General features: G+C 40.0%; 1 protein-coding gene across 1 annotated transcript in view; it reads right to left on the bottom strand.

The window, feature by feature from the left end:
• LOC118828876 (cGMP-dependent protein kinase 1-like) overlaps positions 1-14,601 on the bottom strand; it is a 1,065,678-nt gene that overhangs the window by 963,300 nt on the left and 87,777 nt on the right. Inside the window, exon 2 of the mRNA XM_036735762.1 lies at positions 9,895-10,061. Coding sequence (XP_036591657.1) covers positions 9,895-10,061 — 167 coding nt within the window. The remainder of the gene's footprint in view (positions 1-9,894; positions 10,062-14,601) is intronic.

Raw genomic sequence — 14,601 nt, 5'->3', positions numbered from 1 at the left:
GAGCAGGAAAACTTGAGTTCAAATTTGACCTCAGACATCTACTAACTGTGTGACCCTAGACAAGTTACTTAAGCCTGTTTGCCTCAGTTTCTTCATACGGAAAAATGAGCTGGAGAGGGAAATAGCAAACCACTTCAGTATCCATGCCAAGAAAACCCCAAAAAGGAGTCACAAGGGGTTGGATGTGATTAAGAAGGAATGAACAATTGTCAGGAAGTTGGCCTTTTCTTAAGCCCAAATATGCCTTCCTGCAGCTCCCACCCATTACTCCTTGTTCAGCAATCTAGAGAGAAAGAGAACAATTCTATCCTCTCCCAAATGAATGGATGGATGGATGGTTGGATGGATGGATGGATGAGTTAATTAATGAGTGAATAAGAATGAATTTTGTTGTTGTTGAGTCATTTCAGTAGTATCTGATTCTTCGTGGTCCCATTTGGGGTTTTCTTGGGAAAGATACTGGAGTGGTTTGGCATTTCCTTCTCCAGATCATTTTAGAGATCAGAAAACTGAGGCAAACAGGGTTAAGTGATTTTTCCAGCCTCATACAGCTAATAAGTGTCTGAGGCCAGAATTTAACTCAGGAAGATGAGTCTTCCTGACGTCAGGCCTAGCGTGCTATCCTCTGGATCACCTCACTGCCCCGAATGAAAGAATAATAAGCATTCACTGTTTTCTCCCTTAAACAAATGAGTCAAAAAAGTCTTATTATCCTTTTCTGCTCTGCCAAGTAAGTTAGGGCTTGCTATGAGCCAGGTACTAGGATAAGTGACGGGATTACAAACATAAAAAGAAAAAAGATCTATGTCCTCAAGGAACTTATGTTCTAAGGAGAGAAAACAGATAGAAAGGGAAGTAAGTGATGCTGTAGATAGAGAGCCAAACCTGGAGTCAAGAAGCCCTGGGTTGAAATCTGGCCTTAGACTTTTATTAATTGCTTAACCCTAGTCATTTCACTTAACTGTTGTCTGCCTCGGTTTCCTCATCTGTAAAAAAGTGATAACAATAGCACTTACTTTTCAAGGTTATTGTGAAGATAATGTTTGTAAAGCCCTATATAAATACTAGCAATTATTATAGACTAGAATGGTGGCCAGGGAAAGAGTGGGGGGCAAGGTGGAGGAAGATTACTCAGGGCAGCAGAAAAACGGTGGAATGGGTGGAATATGAAAATGAAGCATGCTTTGGTGCATCAGGCCAGTCATTAGATTATAGGAAAGAAACCAGAACTTATTAAGTTGCTAAGTACTTTACTAATATTTCCTCTGATCCTCTGTCACCAATCAGTTGGGATAGGCCCTAGGGCAGGGGCTCTAAAGATAAGTGATTTCACTTCCCCAGCAATAAGAGGCCTGGGTTCTGGAGGCCTAGGTTGCACAGATCCCAGTCTGGGACTCCAGGTCTGGCCTGAAGAAGCCAGCAGTAGACAGATGAGTGGTAAGGTAGTCTGGCCAGGCAACTGCACATCTGGATGGGATGCCCTACCAACAGTCTGGATCCTGTTCTCAAGAACCTGGATTTTCTAGCAAGCCAGCTCTGCAGTCTCTTAACTAGACCACTCCTCATTTGGACTTTCTCTGTTTCCCTGACTGCAGCTCCAAGTAAGAGTTGGATAAGATGCCCTCCTCTAATTCCTTAAATTCCCTGCTTATGAGGGTGGGGTGGTAGATTTTTATTTTATTTTATTATTTAGTTATTATGTAGATTTATTTATTTTAATTTATTTTCTGTGCACATGCATACACACACACACACACACACACACACACACAAATCCTAGTGTAGAGGAAGAGGGAGAGGAAGGCAAAGAAAATGAAAAAGGTATGATATTAAAACCCTTGAAATACTTGAAGGGAGTTATCATGTCCCCCTGAGATTTATCTTCTCTAGGCTAATTATTCCTGTTTCCTTCAATTAATCCTCATCTAGTTTGATCTTGAGGCCATTCACCATGCTGATTTCACCCACTGTTCAGATTCTCAATGGCCTTGCCAAACACTGACCCCCAGAACTGACCCAATACTTTCTATATGGATATACCAGAGCAGAGGACAATGGGGCAATGCTCTGTAGCTCCCTAATCTTGAGCCATTGGCTTCTCTTAATGGGTGATAGGATCACATTAGGTGCCAAGTCACACTGACTCACTTTGAACTCACAGTCCATTGAAAAGAGACTGGTTTTCATTAGCAGTCTGTCAGAAAAGAATGTTGCAGTAGGAAATCAGTGAAAAAAGAATGAAATCAAACCATCAGCAACCATGATGGGGCTTTAAATTTTTTCCCTGTCTTAAACTGAGGAGTCATGGGATATTTGTAACAGGGAACAGGGACTTCATGCTCTGAGAGTTTGGGGCCAAGTGATGGCTCTCACACAAGTCTACTTCAGCTGCTTCCAAAGTATCTCCTCTCCACCCCTCAGCCTGAGAAAGAGCCAAAACAAATACTAAACATTCCTCGATCTCTCAACACAGAGAAAGATATTAAAAGCATATGCAGTTCTATACCCCAGAATAATCATTGGCAAGCCTGTTAAAGCCTCTAAATAGTATTTTTTGTAAAAATGAAAAGATGTTTAAATTTCAACATCATCTTCATGTTCAGAATCTCAACGCCTCATCATTTTCCATGTAATCAATCAATAAGCATTTATTAAATGCCTACTATGTACCAGGTACCTCCTTAAGTACTGAGAATACAGAGAAAGGCAAAAAATGATCCCTGCCCTCCAGGAGCTCACAATCTAATGGGGTAACAGCAAATCATGTTGATCAGAATCTAATAAGAAGAAATACAATGGGGATAAAAAGCAAATGGACTTTATAAGTAGATGATGGCCAAGGCCGAATTAGATGGCCAAGACCTAATTAGATGGCCAAGGTCTGCTTAGATGGCCAAGGGTAAATTAGATGGCCAAGGTCTTCTTAGATTGCCAAGGTCTGCTTAGATGGCCAAGGCCAAATTAGATGGCCAAGGTCTGCTTAGATGGCCAAGGCCTAGTTAGATGGCCAATCGTCTGAAAAAGGTCTAAAGATTTTAATGGGCTACAAGCTTAAAATGGATCAAGAGGTAATGTGACCACCAAAAAAGAAAATGGAATCTCAGGCTGAATTCAAGGACATCACTCCAAGGGCCAAGGAGGTCATGGTCCTATTGTACTCTTCCCATAACAGACCACATCCAGAATGTTGAGTTCTAACCATTGAGAAGACATCAAGCCTAAATGTGTTTATTTGTACCTTCCTCCCGTCAGTCCTGGTTCTGACCTAGGGCTAAGCAGAACAAGTTGAATCCCTCTTCCATGTGAGGACCCTTGAAGACAGCTTCTCACTAAGCTTTCTCTTATCTGGGCTAAGCATTCCTCCAACTCATGCTTCTATGGCATGAGCTCAAGGCTCTTTACCATCTTGAGCATCCTCCTATGGACACTCTCCAGCTTACCAATGTCCTTCCTAACTCTTCTTCAATCTGAACATTCCTAAAGGGGATTTGAGTCATGGAAGTGCCCCTAGAATAAGCCAATTAAGTCCCAAAGTGACTGCTTTGAAGAAGACACCACCTATTTGAATGAATCAACTTAGATGTTATTTTAAAATCAGCCATGTTTCTTCATAGCTCTACCTTGCTTAGGTTTTGTTCAGCCTCTTCTCCACTTCCACACATATATAGCAGACATCTGTTATCAGGATAAAAAAGCACTTTCCTTTTCTCTTATGAGAGCTTGAGAAAAAATTAGTGTCCTGAGTCTGTCTTTCATTATTAATCATTTTCATCACTTTGCTCCATCATATAGATGAGGCTAAGTCAAACAAATTTAAATGCACTCCTCAAGTACAAAAGAAGTATTGTAGTCCATTTCAAACATGCCCACCCCCAACAGGCTCTAGCAGCCCATAAAGCAGTACTGAATTCTACCAAGATTGTCAACTCTGTTTCTGCCACTTAATACCTTAGGTAATCTTAGGTAAGTCACTTACCTCCCTAGATCTCATGTTCTTCATCTACAAAATGAGGGAATGTACTAGATAACCTCTGTGGTACTTTCCAGCTTTGAATCTATGATACAGTGATTCTCCCTAAGAATTCTAAGTCTGTTCCTAAATCTATTTTCCCTCTGTGAGAAGAAGAACCTGACAAGGACATATGGAGGTTCCCTAAAGCTGGAAAGTAGTATGGCAGAAATTGGGCATAAATCAATATCTTACACCAAGTACAACTCTTGGCTGGCAAGAATGGGAGTGAGGGCTAGCCCTCCTGGATGAACTGGGTTCCAGATTCTTCCTGAGTTTTGTCACTGACTTTCTTGGCTGGAAGATGGTCTGATATTCTAGCCCATTCCTGGTCCTTTTTTGATTTGTACAGAGTCATGGGACCTGAGACTTAGAAGGGCATCAGAAAGGCTAGAGTCCAACCCAAACCAGACCATGGATCTCCCAATAACACCCCTGAAAAGGGATGGTCCAGCCTCTCCTTGAAGACCTCCAAGGAAAGGGAAGCCACTCCCTCACCTCCAGAGGTGGCCTATTCCTCTTTAGGACATCTCTTCTTTGTTGGGAGGGCTCCCCTGACATTAAGCTGAAATTGGCCTGTGATTCCCTACTGTGACCAGTGTAGGAAACTACCAATGGATTAATTCCCTCCCCCTAAACAGAACAATACCTCAATAGGAACTTAAAATCAGAGAGTTACCTGGGACACTAAGAGGTTAAATGATCACCAGGTGTTAGAGACAGGACACAGGCCTCCAGCTTTTGTTTTGCATTGTTTTTTATCCCCAGTACTTTAGAGCAGGCACTCAAAACTGCTTAGGGATTGAAATGTACTGAATTTCTGTCTCCAAGCCTGCCCCTCTATCCAGTATCAAAATTCCTTCTAACCTTGGACATGATGGGCGTACACTAAATGCTTATTAGATTGGACAGCATTGGACTGGGATGAATTAAAATGGTTGGAATACTTAAGAAACTTCTTAAAAGTGACTTAAAAGTCTTATTCAGGTTCTATGGACAAATTCTGCTCCCACTCTAGGATTTGAAATCAGCTCAGTCATTTTCTCAGAAAAAAAAATCAAATGGTGCCCGCAAAGTACCTGTCTGCCAGAAACCCATGTGCTTCTCCAGGGCTAAGGGGTAGAGTGTGTGTGTGTGTGCGTGTGTGTGTGTGTGTGTGCGTGTGTGTGTGTGTGTGTGTGTGTGCGTGCGCGTGTGTGTGTGTGTGTGTGCGCGCGTGTGTGTGTGTGTGTGTGTGTGTGTGTGTGTGTGTGTGTGTGTGTGTCGGGAAGGCAGTACGGGCTTTTTTAATCGTTCTTTTTTCCACACAGAACATTATGCTGATGGCAGGACATATAGAGGGAGGAAGGAAGCAAGAAAGGAAGGTGAAGTGATTTGTCCAGAGTCAGAAGCTCAATAAGTGTCTAAGGCCAGTCTAATTCTAGGCCCAGTGCTTTATCCGCTGGACCACCTAGCTTCCTCCAAGTGGGGATTTACAAGAATCCCCCAAGATATTTCAGATTAAAGGTTGTGTCTTAGCACTGGGACTTTACTGGGTTGTTGATTATCCAGTTCCTGTCATGTAATTGTTTCTGCTCCCCGGAAGCAGAGAGTTTCCAAAAAGCTGATGTTTTAATTCAATTCAATATAAGAAACAGTTAGGACCTACAATAAGCAAGACGCTGGGGGCAGGCACAGGACCAAATGCAAAGATAAAAGCAGACACCGACCCTGTCTTCAAGGAGTTTCCAGAAACTTCTCTTACAAATTGTTTTGTTTTTTATCACATACCACACACACACACACACACACACACACACACACACACACACACACGCACATGTACACGCACATGCATACACACACACACACACAAACACACACACACACACAAACACACACACATGCACAGAGTTTCAGGAAACAGAACCCATCTACACACCAATGATGACAACAGCAACAAAAATCCTTCCAAGCACATTTGTCTTTCAAGATTTCTAAAGATAGTTTTTTTTTTCTATTAACAGGAAAGCCCCACACGGCCGAAAGGTAACATCTGCTTCTGGAAAATAAAATGCTAGGGTTCTCATATTAAATTTACTCAGACATCTAATTCATATTAAAATGCATTCAATACCCTGATACCCTCAGGTAGGGTTTTGAATGCCAACTGACATGGGCAAGAGCATCACTGCATCACAATTTGATATGAAATCCCTCTCTGAATATCAGCGCACACTATACCATTTAATTAGATAACAATACATAAAATGCTTAAGTATAAAAAAGACCAGAACTTGAAGTAGGAAATGTCATATGGTGGGCATATTTGATGGTGAAATGAAAAGTGGCAGATGGACCTCATATTAACAAAGTGCATTCACTGCATTAACAAATGCTATGCCACTGGTGATCTTGAAATGTGGGTGAAAGAAACTTCCAATGATTAACAAGGAAACTGATAAAAGCTGAATTACAAAGAGGAAATCTGATGAGAGCTGAACAATCAGTCAATCTTGGGCTTGGAAAAAGACAATATTCTCCATGAAGGCAGCAGCAAGTCATAGCCATGAAAAGATTTCCATTTATGCATGAAATTGAATCGATGACCCATTCTTCTAGGATCAGCAAATTATATAGTGTTCTAAGGACAAGAAGGGAATGGGATATATTTTTAGAGACTAAGCTTCCATTGGAGATTTAAAATTATTACTATAAGACTACTTTTTTACAACTCAATCAGCTGATGTTAGATTGTGCCTATACATTCTGGGGTCCTTGAACTAAGAAAAGCATAATTAAATCTTGTGAGTAGAAAACTTTTGAGTAAGCATTACCTTCTCAAAAGGGAAACACAGCAGGACTTCCATCTAAAATGTGTCATTAAGTAACAAAGGATTAAAAGACTCTGAACAAGAAGAGCTGTCTTTTTTCAGGGGTTGGGGCAAGGAAAGTTTTGAAGAAAAAATGTTGAGGAGGGGAAAACTCTTTATACTTAACTGGACAAGGAAACGAAGATGTAAATAGCCAATGAAACATCAAGAAAAAAAAATCAGAAAATGAGTCTTGCCCAACTAGCTACTTTAATGAATACAAGGAAGAAACTTCCAAAGAAGAGTCTATCAGAATCAGAATGAGTCAGCTCTCTCAGATTCTGACTTCACTCAGGCCGAATGAGTTGATATTCAGCCAGGGAGAGGAGTGAGGTTTACCATTATGCTTCCTGTGAACGAGTAAGCTAAACTGAAGACAGGATATTTACAAAACCACCATCCATCTCTAAATAAGCAACACAATTTTACTTATCATTTAAGCTAGGATTTTAATGTGCTAATTAAAGATAAATCACCTGTTATAGAAAGCAAGTACCCCTGTTAGATGACAGTATTAATACAATTTGGCACTAGTTACTAAATCCACATAAAATGAATAAAGAGAAAAAATGCCTTTTCAAATATTATGCTAATAAAGATTTTCTATTAATCAAACAAACCATCCTGACCAGTAGGCCAAATTGATGATGGCTAAAGTTTCTCTCTCTCTCTCTTGTTAGTTGTAAAAAAAGGAAATATTAAAAATTAGCAACAACTTTTGTCTAAAATTTGTCATGGGCTAACTTTTTAAGTGACTGAAGCAAGAAAGCACCCCAGTGAATTATGCTCAGACACATATCCTTCACTAAAAATAATGGCAGCCTAGAGTAACCAGAGATTCCCCTATCTAAACATGTAGCAGTGTCTTGTCGAGAGTCACAAATAAATAAATGAATAGATAAATGAATTAATGAATACAAAAATAGGTGAAAGACTCTTTAGGACCTAAACAATGGTTGTTACTATGAATAATCACAGATGAAATCCAAGAAGCCCCATAACGAGAACATTTTCCAAATGAGTCTTGAAATCGTGTGGATGTAAAACTAATTACACAATGTAACATTTTCTCAATTAAATCTTATTAAAATTGTAAATGACATACACTTAAAAAATCATTTGACAAGGAATATTAGTGCGAGAATGGCCAACAGAGTTCCCTAAAATTTAAAGTCCAAGTCAGGTTCAGTTTTAAGTCTCACAATCATTCTGGCAGGCTCTTGACAAAACAAATGTGTCTAATCTATTGACTGAAGACTGATGGACTACTTAGACTAGCCAAATGATCTGTGAGCTTGTCACTGTGGGAAATGCTTTCAACGAGGACTTCTTCCACCCAGCAGATCTCACCCCAAATGCCCAGTGATCCTATGGATCACAAAGCCCTTAAATCACAAGTTTCCCTCTCTAGCCATTATGTCATGCCAGAATATAGTTTTGAAAATGTCACATTTGTTCATTTTTCCTTCCACTCAAGAAAATTTAATTTTACTAAACTAAACATGAATTTGGAAGCAACTTTGGTATATTTAATCATTATTTATTGGATATATCAAAAAGCTTACGGGATTATTAAAGGACAGGCAAGAGTAACTACATTATTCTTTAGGGGGGAAAAGGGAGAACACCTGAAAATCTGTTTTATTGAGAAATATTCAACACAAAAAAAGCTGAGGTAACATTTTTCCAAATGTTTTTTAAATACAATGACAACTTTTATTATTATTCACCTAATAGAACAAGTTTGCCCTGTTAAGTAATATTCAGGTAACAGTGTTTGTTCTAAAAAGCTGCCTGTAAATCAGAGTTCTGAAACTCAGATTATTTGATCCTATTGACTTTTGGTCTAAATTAAAGAATTAATTAAAGAAATTAAATTAATAAAATTTATAAGATTATAAATTTTATACATTATAATATATAGCATATATAATTATAAATTTACAAAAATAAAATTAATAAAGTTAAATAAGTAAAAATTAAGTTAAAGAATCCTCTCCCTTCTGCTCCTTAATACACCCAAATTCTGTCACATTCCCATCACAACCAGTCTGCCTATCAAAGAGTTACAGAACTGTGGGAATTGCTGTCCTGAGCCATTCTAGAGAGTGAATCACCACCACTTAAAGTCACTCTTTAAAAGAAATGCTTTTGCAAAGGGATTTGTGGAAGGTGTTTTCCACCTGGCCAACATCGTGGTCTTCTCCATCAGTCTGCTACTTTGTTCTGGGCACTCTTTCTTCAAAAAAAAATGAAAGAAAGGTAGCAATTTTAAAATTACATGATGTAATGTAATGTTATGGTTATTATTAATATGGTTATTGTTAATGTTTTGTTATGGTTATTTTTTTTAATTTACCAAGGCATGAAAAATTTCTGCAAATTCCTGTCCTCTGTTTTAGGAAATACTTTCCTCCACTGTCACCTTTCTGATGCCCAAAAGAGTTTCAAGGCTACCTGGTAATAAACACCTGTTGCTCAGTCACATTAGCCAGATGGTTTCTATGTTATCATCTAACTCGATCTCACTGCCCTAATTATATGATTAAAATATCAAAAGCGGCTGTTGCTTCCTTTATTTTTTTGCATGAAGAATATAGAAGTCTCTTTATATTAAAATATAAATGTAGGGTGGAAAGCCTTTCGATTATTGGGCTACAAGTATCCACGGCACTCCGCATGCGTCAAGCCCCTCATTAAATCACCTGTGCCTTCCCCAGGACTACTCAGTTATTGGATATTGTTGTGCTCCGTTATTCAACTTGATCAAGAGGCCTCTTCCTTTGCAAAACACTGCCCTCTCCCCACATGTGAATTTGTACTGGATGCTCATTAATATTCTACATGGGGCCACCCCATGCAATCAGCCAGCCACCGTATCTAAGTAATGTTTCACCTCCTTTGAAATTGTTTCCCAACAAATGAATGAAAAACTGGAACTGTTCCCTGGAATACACTTCAGTCCAGGTGCTGGCTGATAAAATGCAAAAAGCCACATTTGAATATCGCAGGAGCTGGCAGCATGGCCCCTACCTTCCATGACGTACACCAGGGAGCCCACATCGCCTTCTTTGATGATGCAGCTGTCTTTGCCATACTCCACGGGATACATACAATCCACAATCTCCTGGATCTGAGACAGCTCTAGGTTCTTCATGAAGTCATTATCAAGGATGGCTTCCTTGATAAGATCCTTGGACCTGTAGCACAGAAAGAAGAGACTTATGGGTGCGGATAACCATGGCTTTTATACATGGCCAGTGAAGTCTCAGCTTCAAATAGCACTCTATAATGCATTGTCTGATTAGGCATCCAATGAGTTTCCCAAAAACTTAAAGTGAAATTTTTCCAAGATACTATGGAATATATCAAGCAAGCAAGCATTTAATAAGTACCCACTATGTGCCACCAAAAGCATTATGATTTTCTTTCCAGTTGCATGACATGAACCATAAATATACATCTGAGTAATAAATTTATAACAGACTAACATTTACTTTTAGGTTTTTTAACTCCAGAGATATGAATTACTAAATATAATTCTGAATGAAAATACACTAAGATATACAGGCTAAGGTCTTATAATAGATTTCAAGCTAGATAAATTAGGATCATGGTTCTAAGTCCTGAACCCAACTTTCTCATTTGGGGAAACTGAGGCCATGAGAGATTAAGTAATTTGCCCAAAGTCATACAACTACTAAGTGTCAAGTGTGATGTAAACCCAAATTTTCCTGACTCTGACTCCAAAGTCTTTCTCCCATGGGTGAGCTCCTTCCAGGGCTCACATCCAGGCTAACCACACTTCATGCTGGACCTTGCCACCATTACTCCAAATGGGGACTTTTATTCCCAATTCCCTTCCACTCTGATCTTTTTAGCTCCCTTCAATGTGTTGTCTGTCCCCATTAAAATGTAAGCTCATTGAGGGTGGGCAGGAGCTGCTTTTCCTTTTACTTTTATTTGTAACCCAAGAATTGAGTACAGTCACTGAAACATAGTAAGTGATTAATAAATGAATGGTGTCTACTGCCTGCCACTCTGCCCATTATGCCATGTCTCTCAAAATTTCTCTCACAATGTTCACCAGTTTTTCAATCTTAAAATGAAGGTATTGGCCAAGATGGCCCCTGGGGTCCCTTCCCAGTCTTTATCTATGATCCTATAATAATAAGACCATGCTAAAAATTAATATAGAATCAGATGACTACAGAATACCATTCTGTAGCATAGAAAAATCTGTGTGTTGCCCTCGACTACAGTTTCAAATAACTAGGAAACGTGGGACATAGCTTCAGCTATATAAATTCAACAATTTTCCCCCTAAGCACCTAGCATGTACATCACTAATATGCCAGAGAAGTTACCTCCCATCGCTGGTCTTTTACACTCTGAAATAACCTGACACTGAATAGGTCATGTAGTAAGACAACATACTCATATTGGGACCACTTAGATCTCGGGATTTATTGGGCCGGGCAATGGAAGGTAGTTATGTGCAAAGTTAAATCTACTATTTCTTGCTCCCTGAACACAGGATATAAAGTGTATTTGAGGTAAGCAATGTAATAAAGACCCTCAAGTCAACTTCTTAAAGACAAATTCCATTGAACGAAGAGGCAACATCTCAGAATATAGCAAATAAAACTCAATTGAGAGAGAACAATTTGAAATAGCACAGGTTGGAGGAAGGGGTATCCCAAGGACACTGACCCAATGAGGAACCCAGAGTGCCTAAGGCATCATATCTAGAAGCTACCTGTTTTAACTATTTATTATTTCTAGCTAGGTATATACCAAGATTGTTTTTATCAGCTTATGGACTCTAAAGTACCACCAACAGCCTCTAAATTACAGAAATGATGAGGAGGGTGTCCAGTCAACTAATCCTAATTAATAGCCCTCAAAATAAACATTTACCAATGTTCAATAATTAACAGGAAACTTGATTTAAGGGGATTTCATGAAGAGGAGTAATTAGTATGAAGAGAAGTAATTAGCCCACTGGGATAAAGAGGAAATTGAGATAAACACCACCCAAATTTGCATCTTGCCTGAGTGCCCATACAGAGATGTGCGCAAGAGCCCAAAGGAGCTTCTCCAACCAGCTTCAATGGCTTCCCCCCAAAGGTGCAAATTTGCCTGTGCCAAAAGAGACAACAAAATTGGGCTGTCTTTGTTAGAAGAAAGGTCAAGGAGAAAAGACTTAGGATCCAACCACAAGGATGAAGGGGCACCCTCCGGCCCAAAATTCAAAGATAGCAAGTTGAAACTTCCGACCAGGAGTCTCTAACAAAAGGGAATTTATTTGAATCCAACTGCCAGGATGTAATTCTTGCCCAGGGCTGCTTCAGAGAAATTATGGCAACCCTGGAAGCCAGCCATTGATCTCAGAGTTCATGATAACGCACCAGTCCCAAAAATATTGGATCTGGCTTAAGGGGGCTGCTTTGGATCATTTATCCTTAATAAAGGTGTTTGACCTCTGTTGACTGACCCTGGAAGCATCAGGCACTAGTTACTGGCATCAACGTCTTTACTTAAATCTGAGTTGTAATGAACTGAATTGAATTCTGAACAAATCACTATGGAAAAAGTAATCCCTGATAACAGCGAGTGTCAAAAGCTAAATTTTGACCGACCTAAACACACACACACACACACACAAACACACACACACATACACACACAAACACACACACACACACACATACACACACACATACACACATACACACACACACACATTCCCTTCTTCCTCCACACTCATCCCATTGAGAAAACAAAGTTTTTCAATATAAGCACTCACTGAAGCTATGTTTAATAACTGGGGTCTTAATATCAGTTGTTTAACCCAATAATGATAAATAACAGAAATTAAAATTGTATGTAATAATAGATTAAGGGCTGATGACTAAGTCTGATTTCATTGATATGCTCCTACCAGAGCAAATCTCTGCAAATGAAAGTCTTGGAGAATTTCCTGGAACACTGAGAGGTAAAGACACACATACAGCCAGTATTTGTTCAAGACAGAACTTGAACTCAGGCCCCTAGAATGGTTCTCTATCTACTACATCACACTGCCTCTCAACAATAGATTAATGAGGACCTTGGAGGGTGATGGGTTTACCCTCTCTCAAGGTCCTCAAGCAAAATCTGAATTAGTAAGGCAGGTTAAGATGGGAATTTCTTTGAGGTATGGCTGGACTCAAAGGTCCCTAAGGTCCTTTTCAATTCTAAAATCCTATAGTTTCTCATTTGTATAAAATTTTTGGGCTCACAAAGTGCTTTTTTCACTATAATTCACATAAACAGCTAGGTGGTTCAGTGGATAGAGCAGGGGACCTGGTACCAAGAAGACCTGAATTCAAATCCTACCTCATTCACTTATTAGGGGCATGACCCTGAGAAAGTTATTTAATCTCTGTCTGCCTCAGTTTCTTCATCTGTATCATGGAGGTAATAGTAGCACCTGTTCACAAGATTGCTGTAAGGGTCACATGAAACAGTATATGTAAAGGGCCTTGCAAACCTTAGAGTTCTGAATAAATATTCATTACTCCCATCTTTACCAATGAAGGAGCTACAGTCTGGACCCAGTGAGTGACTTGCTCAGGTCAATACCGCTTTTAAGTGTGAGCTGCGTTCATGTCTTCTGACTCCAAAACCAGGGTTCCCTCCACTCCACCTTGGTGCCTTAAAATCAGTTGAGCTTCTTGGTTCCCAACTCTTTGCCTTTCTACCAGTCCCCAGACATCCAGGGAGAGTCACATGAACCAAGGACCAAACCAAATGGCCGTATTGCCCGCAGTGCCCAGCTACAAAGGTCAGAGTCTATGGAAGGCCATTGGCCTTGGTGGAAAAATTACTGGCTTAGAAAGAAGAAGATCTGGGATCAAATCCTGACTCTTCTCTGTAAGAATGGAGTGATATTACATAGGTCACTTAGCCTCTGTGGGCCTCATCTGTAATACGGGGTGGAGGGAACTGGATGATCTTCAAGGTTCCCTATATCTCTAGGTCTAAGATCCCATGACTGTATAACCTCCCCCCTGGGCTTTTGCCAGAATCTGGTTGGTCTCCCTGCCTCACCTCCCTCTAACCTTTTTTTTTCAATCCATCCTCTATTCAGTAGCAAAGTGACCTTCCTAAAGCACACGGCATCTGACTACATCATTGCCCTACATGGCAAGAAACTCCAGTGGCTGCCTATGAACTCCAGCATCAAATAAAACTTCCTCTGTTTACCTCTGAGGCAACTATGTGATGCAGTGGACAGAGCACAGGGCCTGGAGTCAGGAGGACTCAAATCTTGCCTCAGACACTTACTAGCTGTGTGACCCTGGGCAAGTCATTTCACCCTGTCTACCTTGATTTCCTCATCTGTAAAATGAGTTGGAGAAGGAAATGGCAAACTGCTCCAGTATCTTTGCCAAGAAAACCTCAAATGGGATCACCAAGAGTCAGACATGACTGAAATACGTGAACAACAACAGTTTATCTTTTAAAGGTCTTCACAATGTGATCCCTTCCCACCATTCCTGACTTCCTTCAAGACTCATCTCGCCCTCTGACTGAGTCTCTACTTCACCACTCAGCCCCTCCCCTGATAGTGGTACTCTCTAAGATCACCTTCCATTCACATGTTACATACCTTCGATGTCCAGTTTGTAATGTACTGGCTCCCTCACTACAGTATGAGCTCCTTGAAGGCAGGGATCACATCTGGGCTTTCTT

Source organism: Trichosurus vulpecula, chromosome 8 (genome assembly GCF_011100635.1).
Source record: "Trichosurus vulpecula isolate mTriVul1 chromosome 8, mTriVul1.pri, whole genome shotgun sequence".
NCBI lineage: Eukaryota > Metazoa > Chordata > Mammalia > Diprotodontia > Phalangeridae > Trichosurus > Trichosurus vulpecula.
Note: the sequence above shows the minus strand (reverse complement) of the source record. Positions and strands in the feature narration are given on the sequence as shown.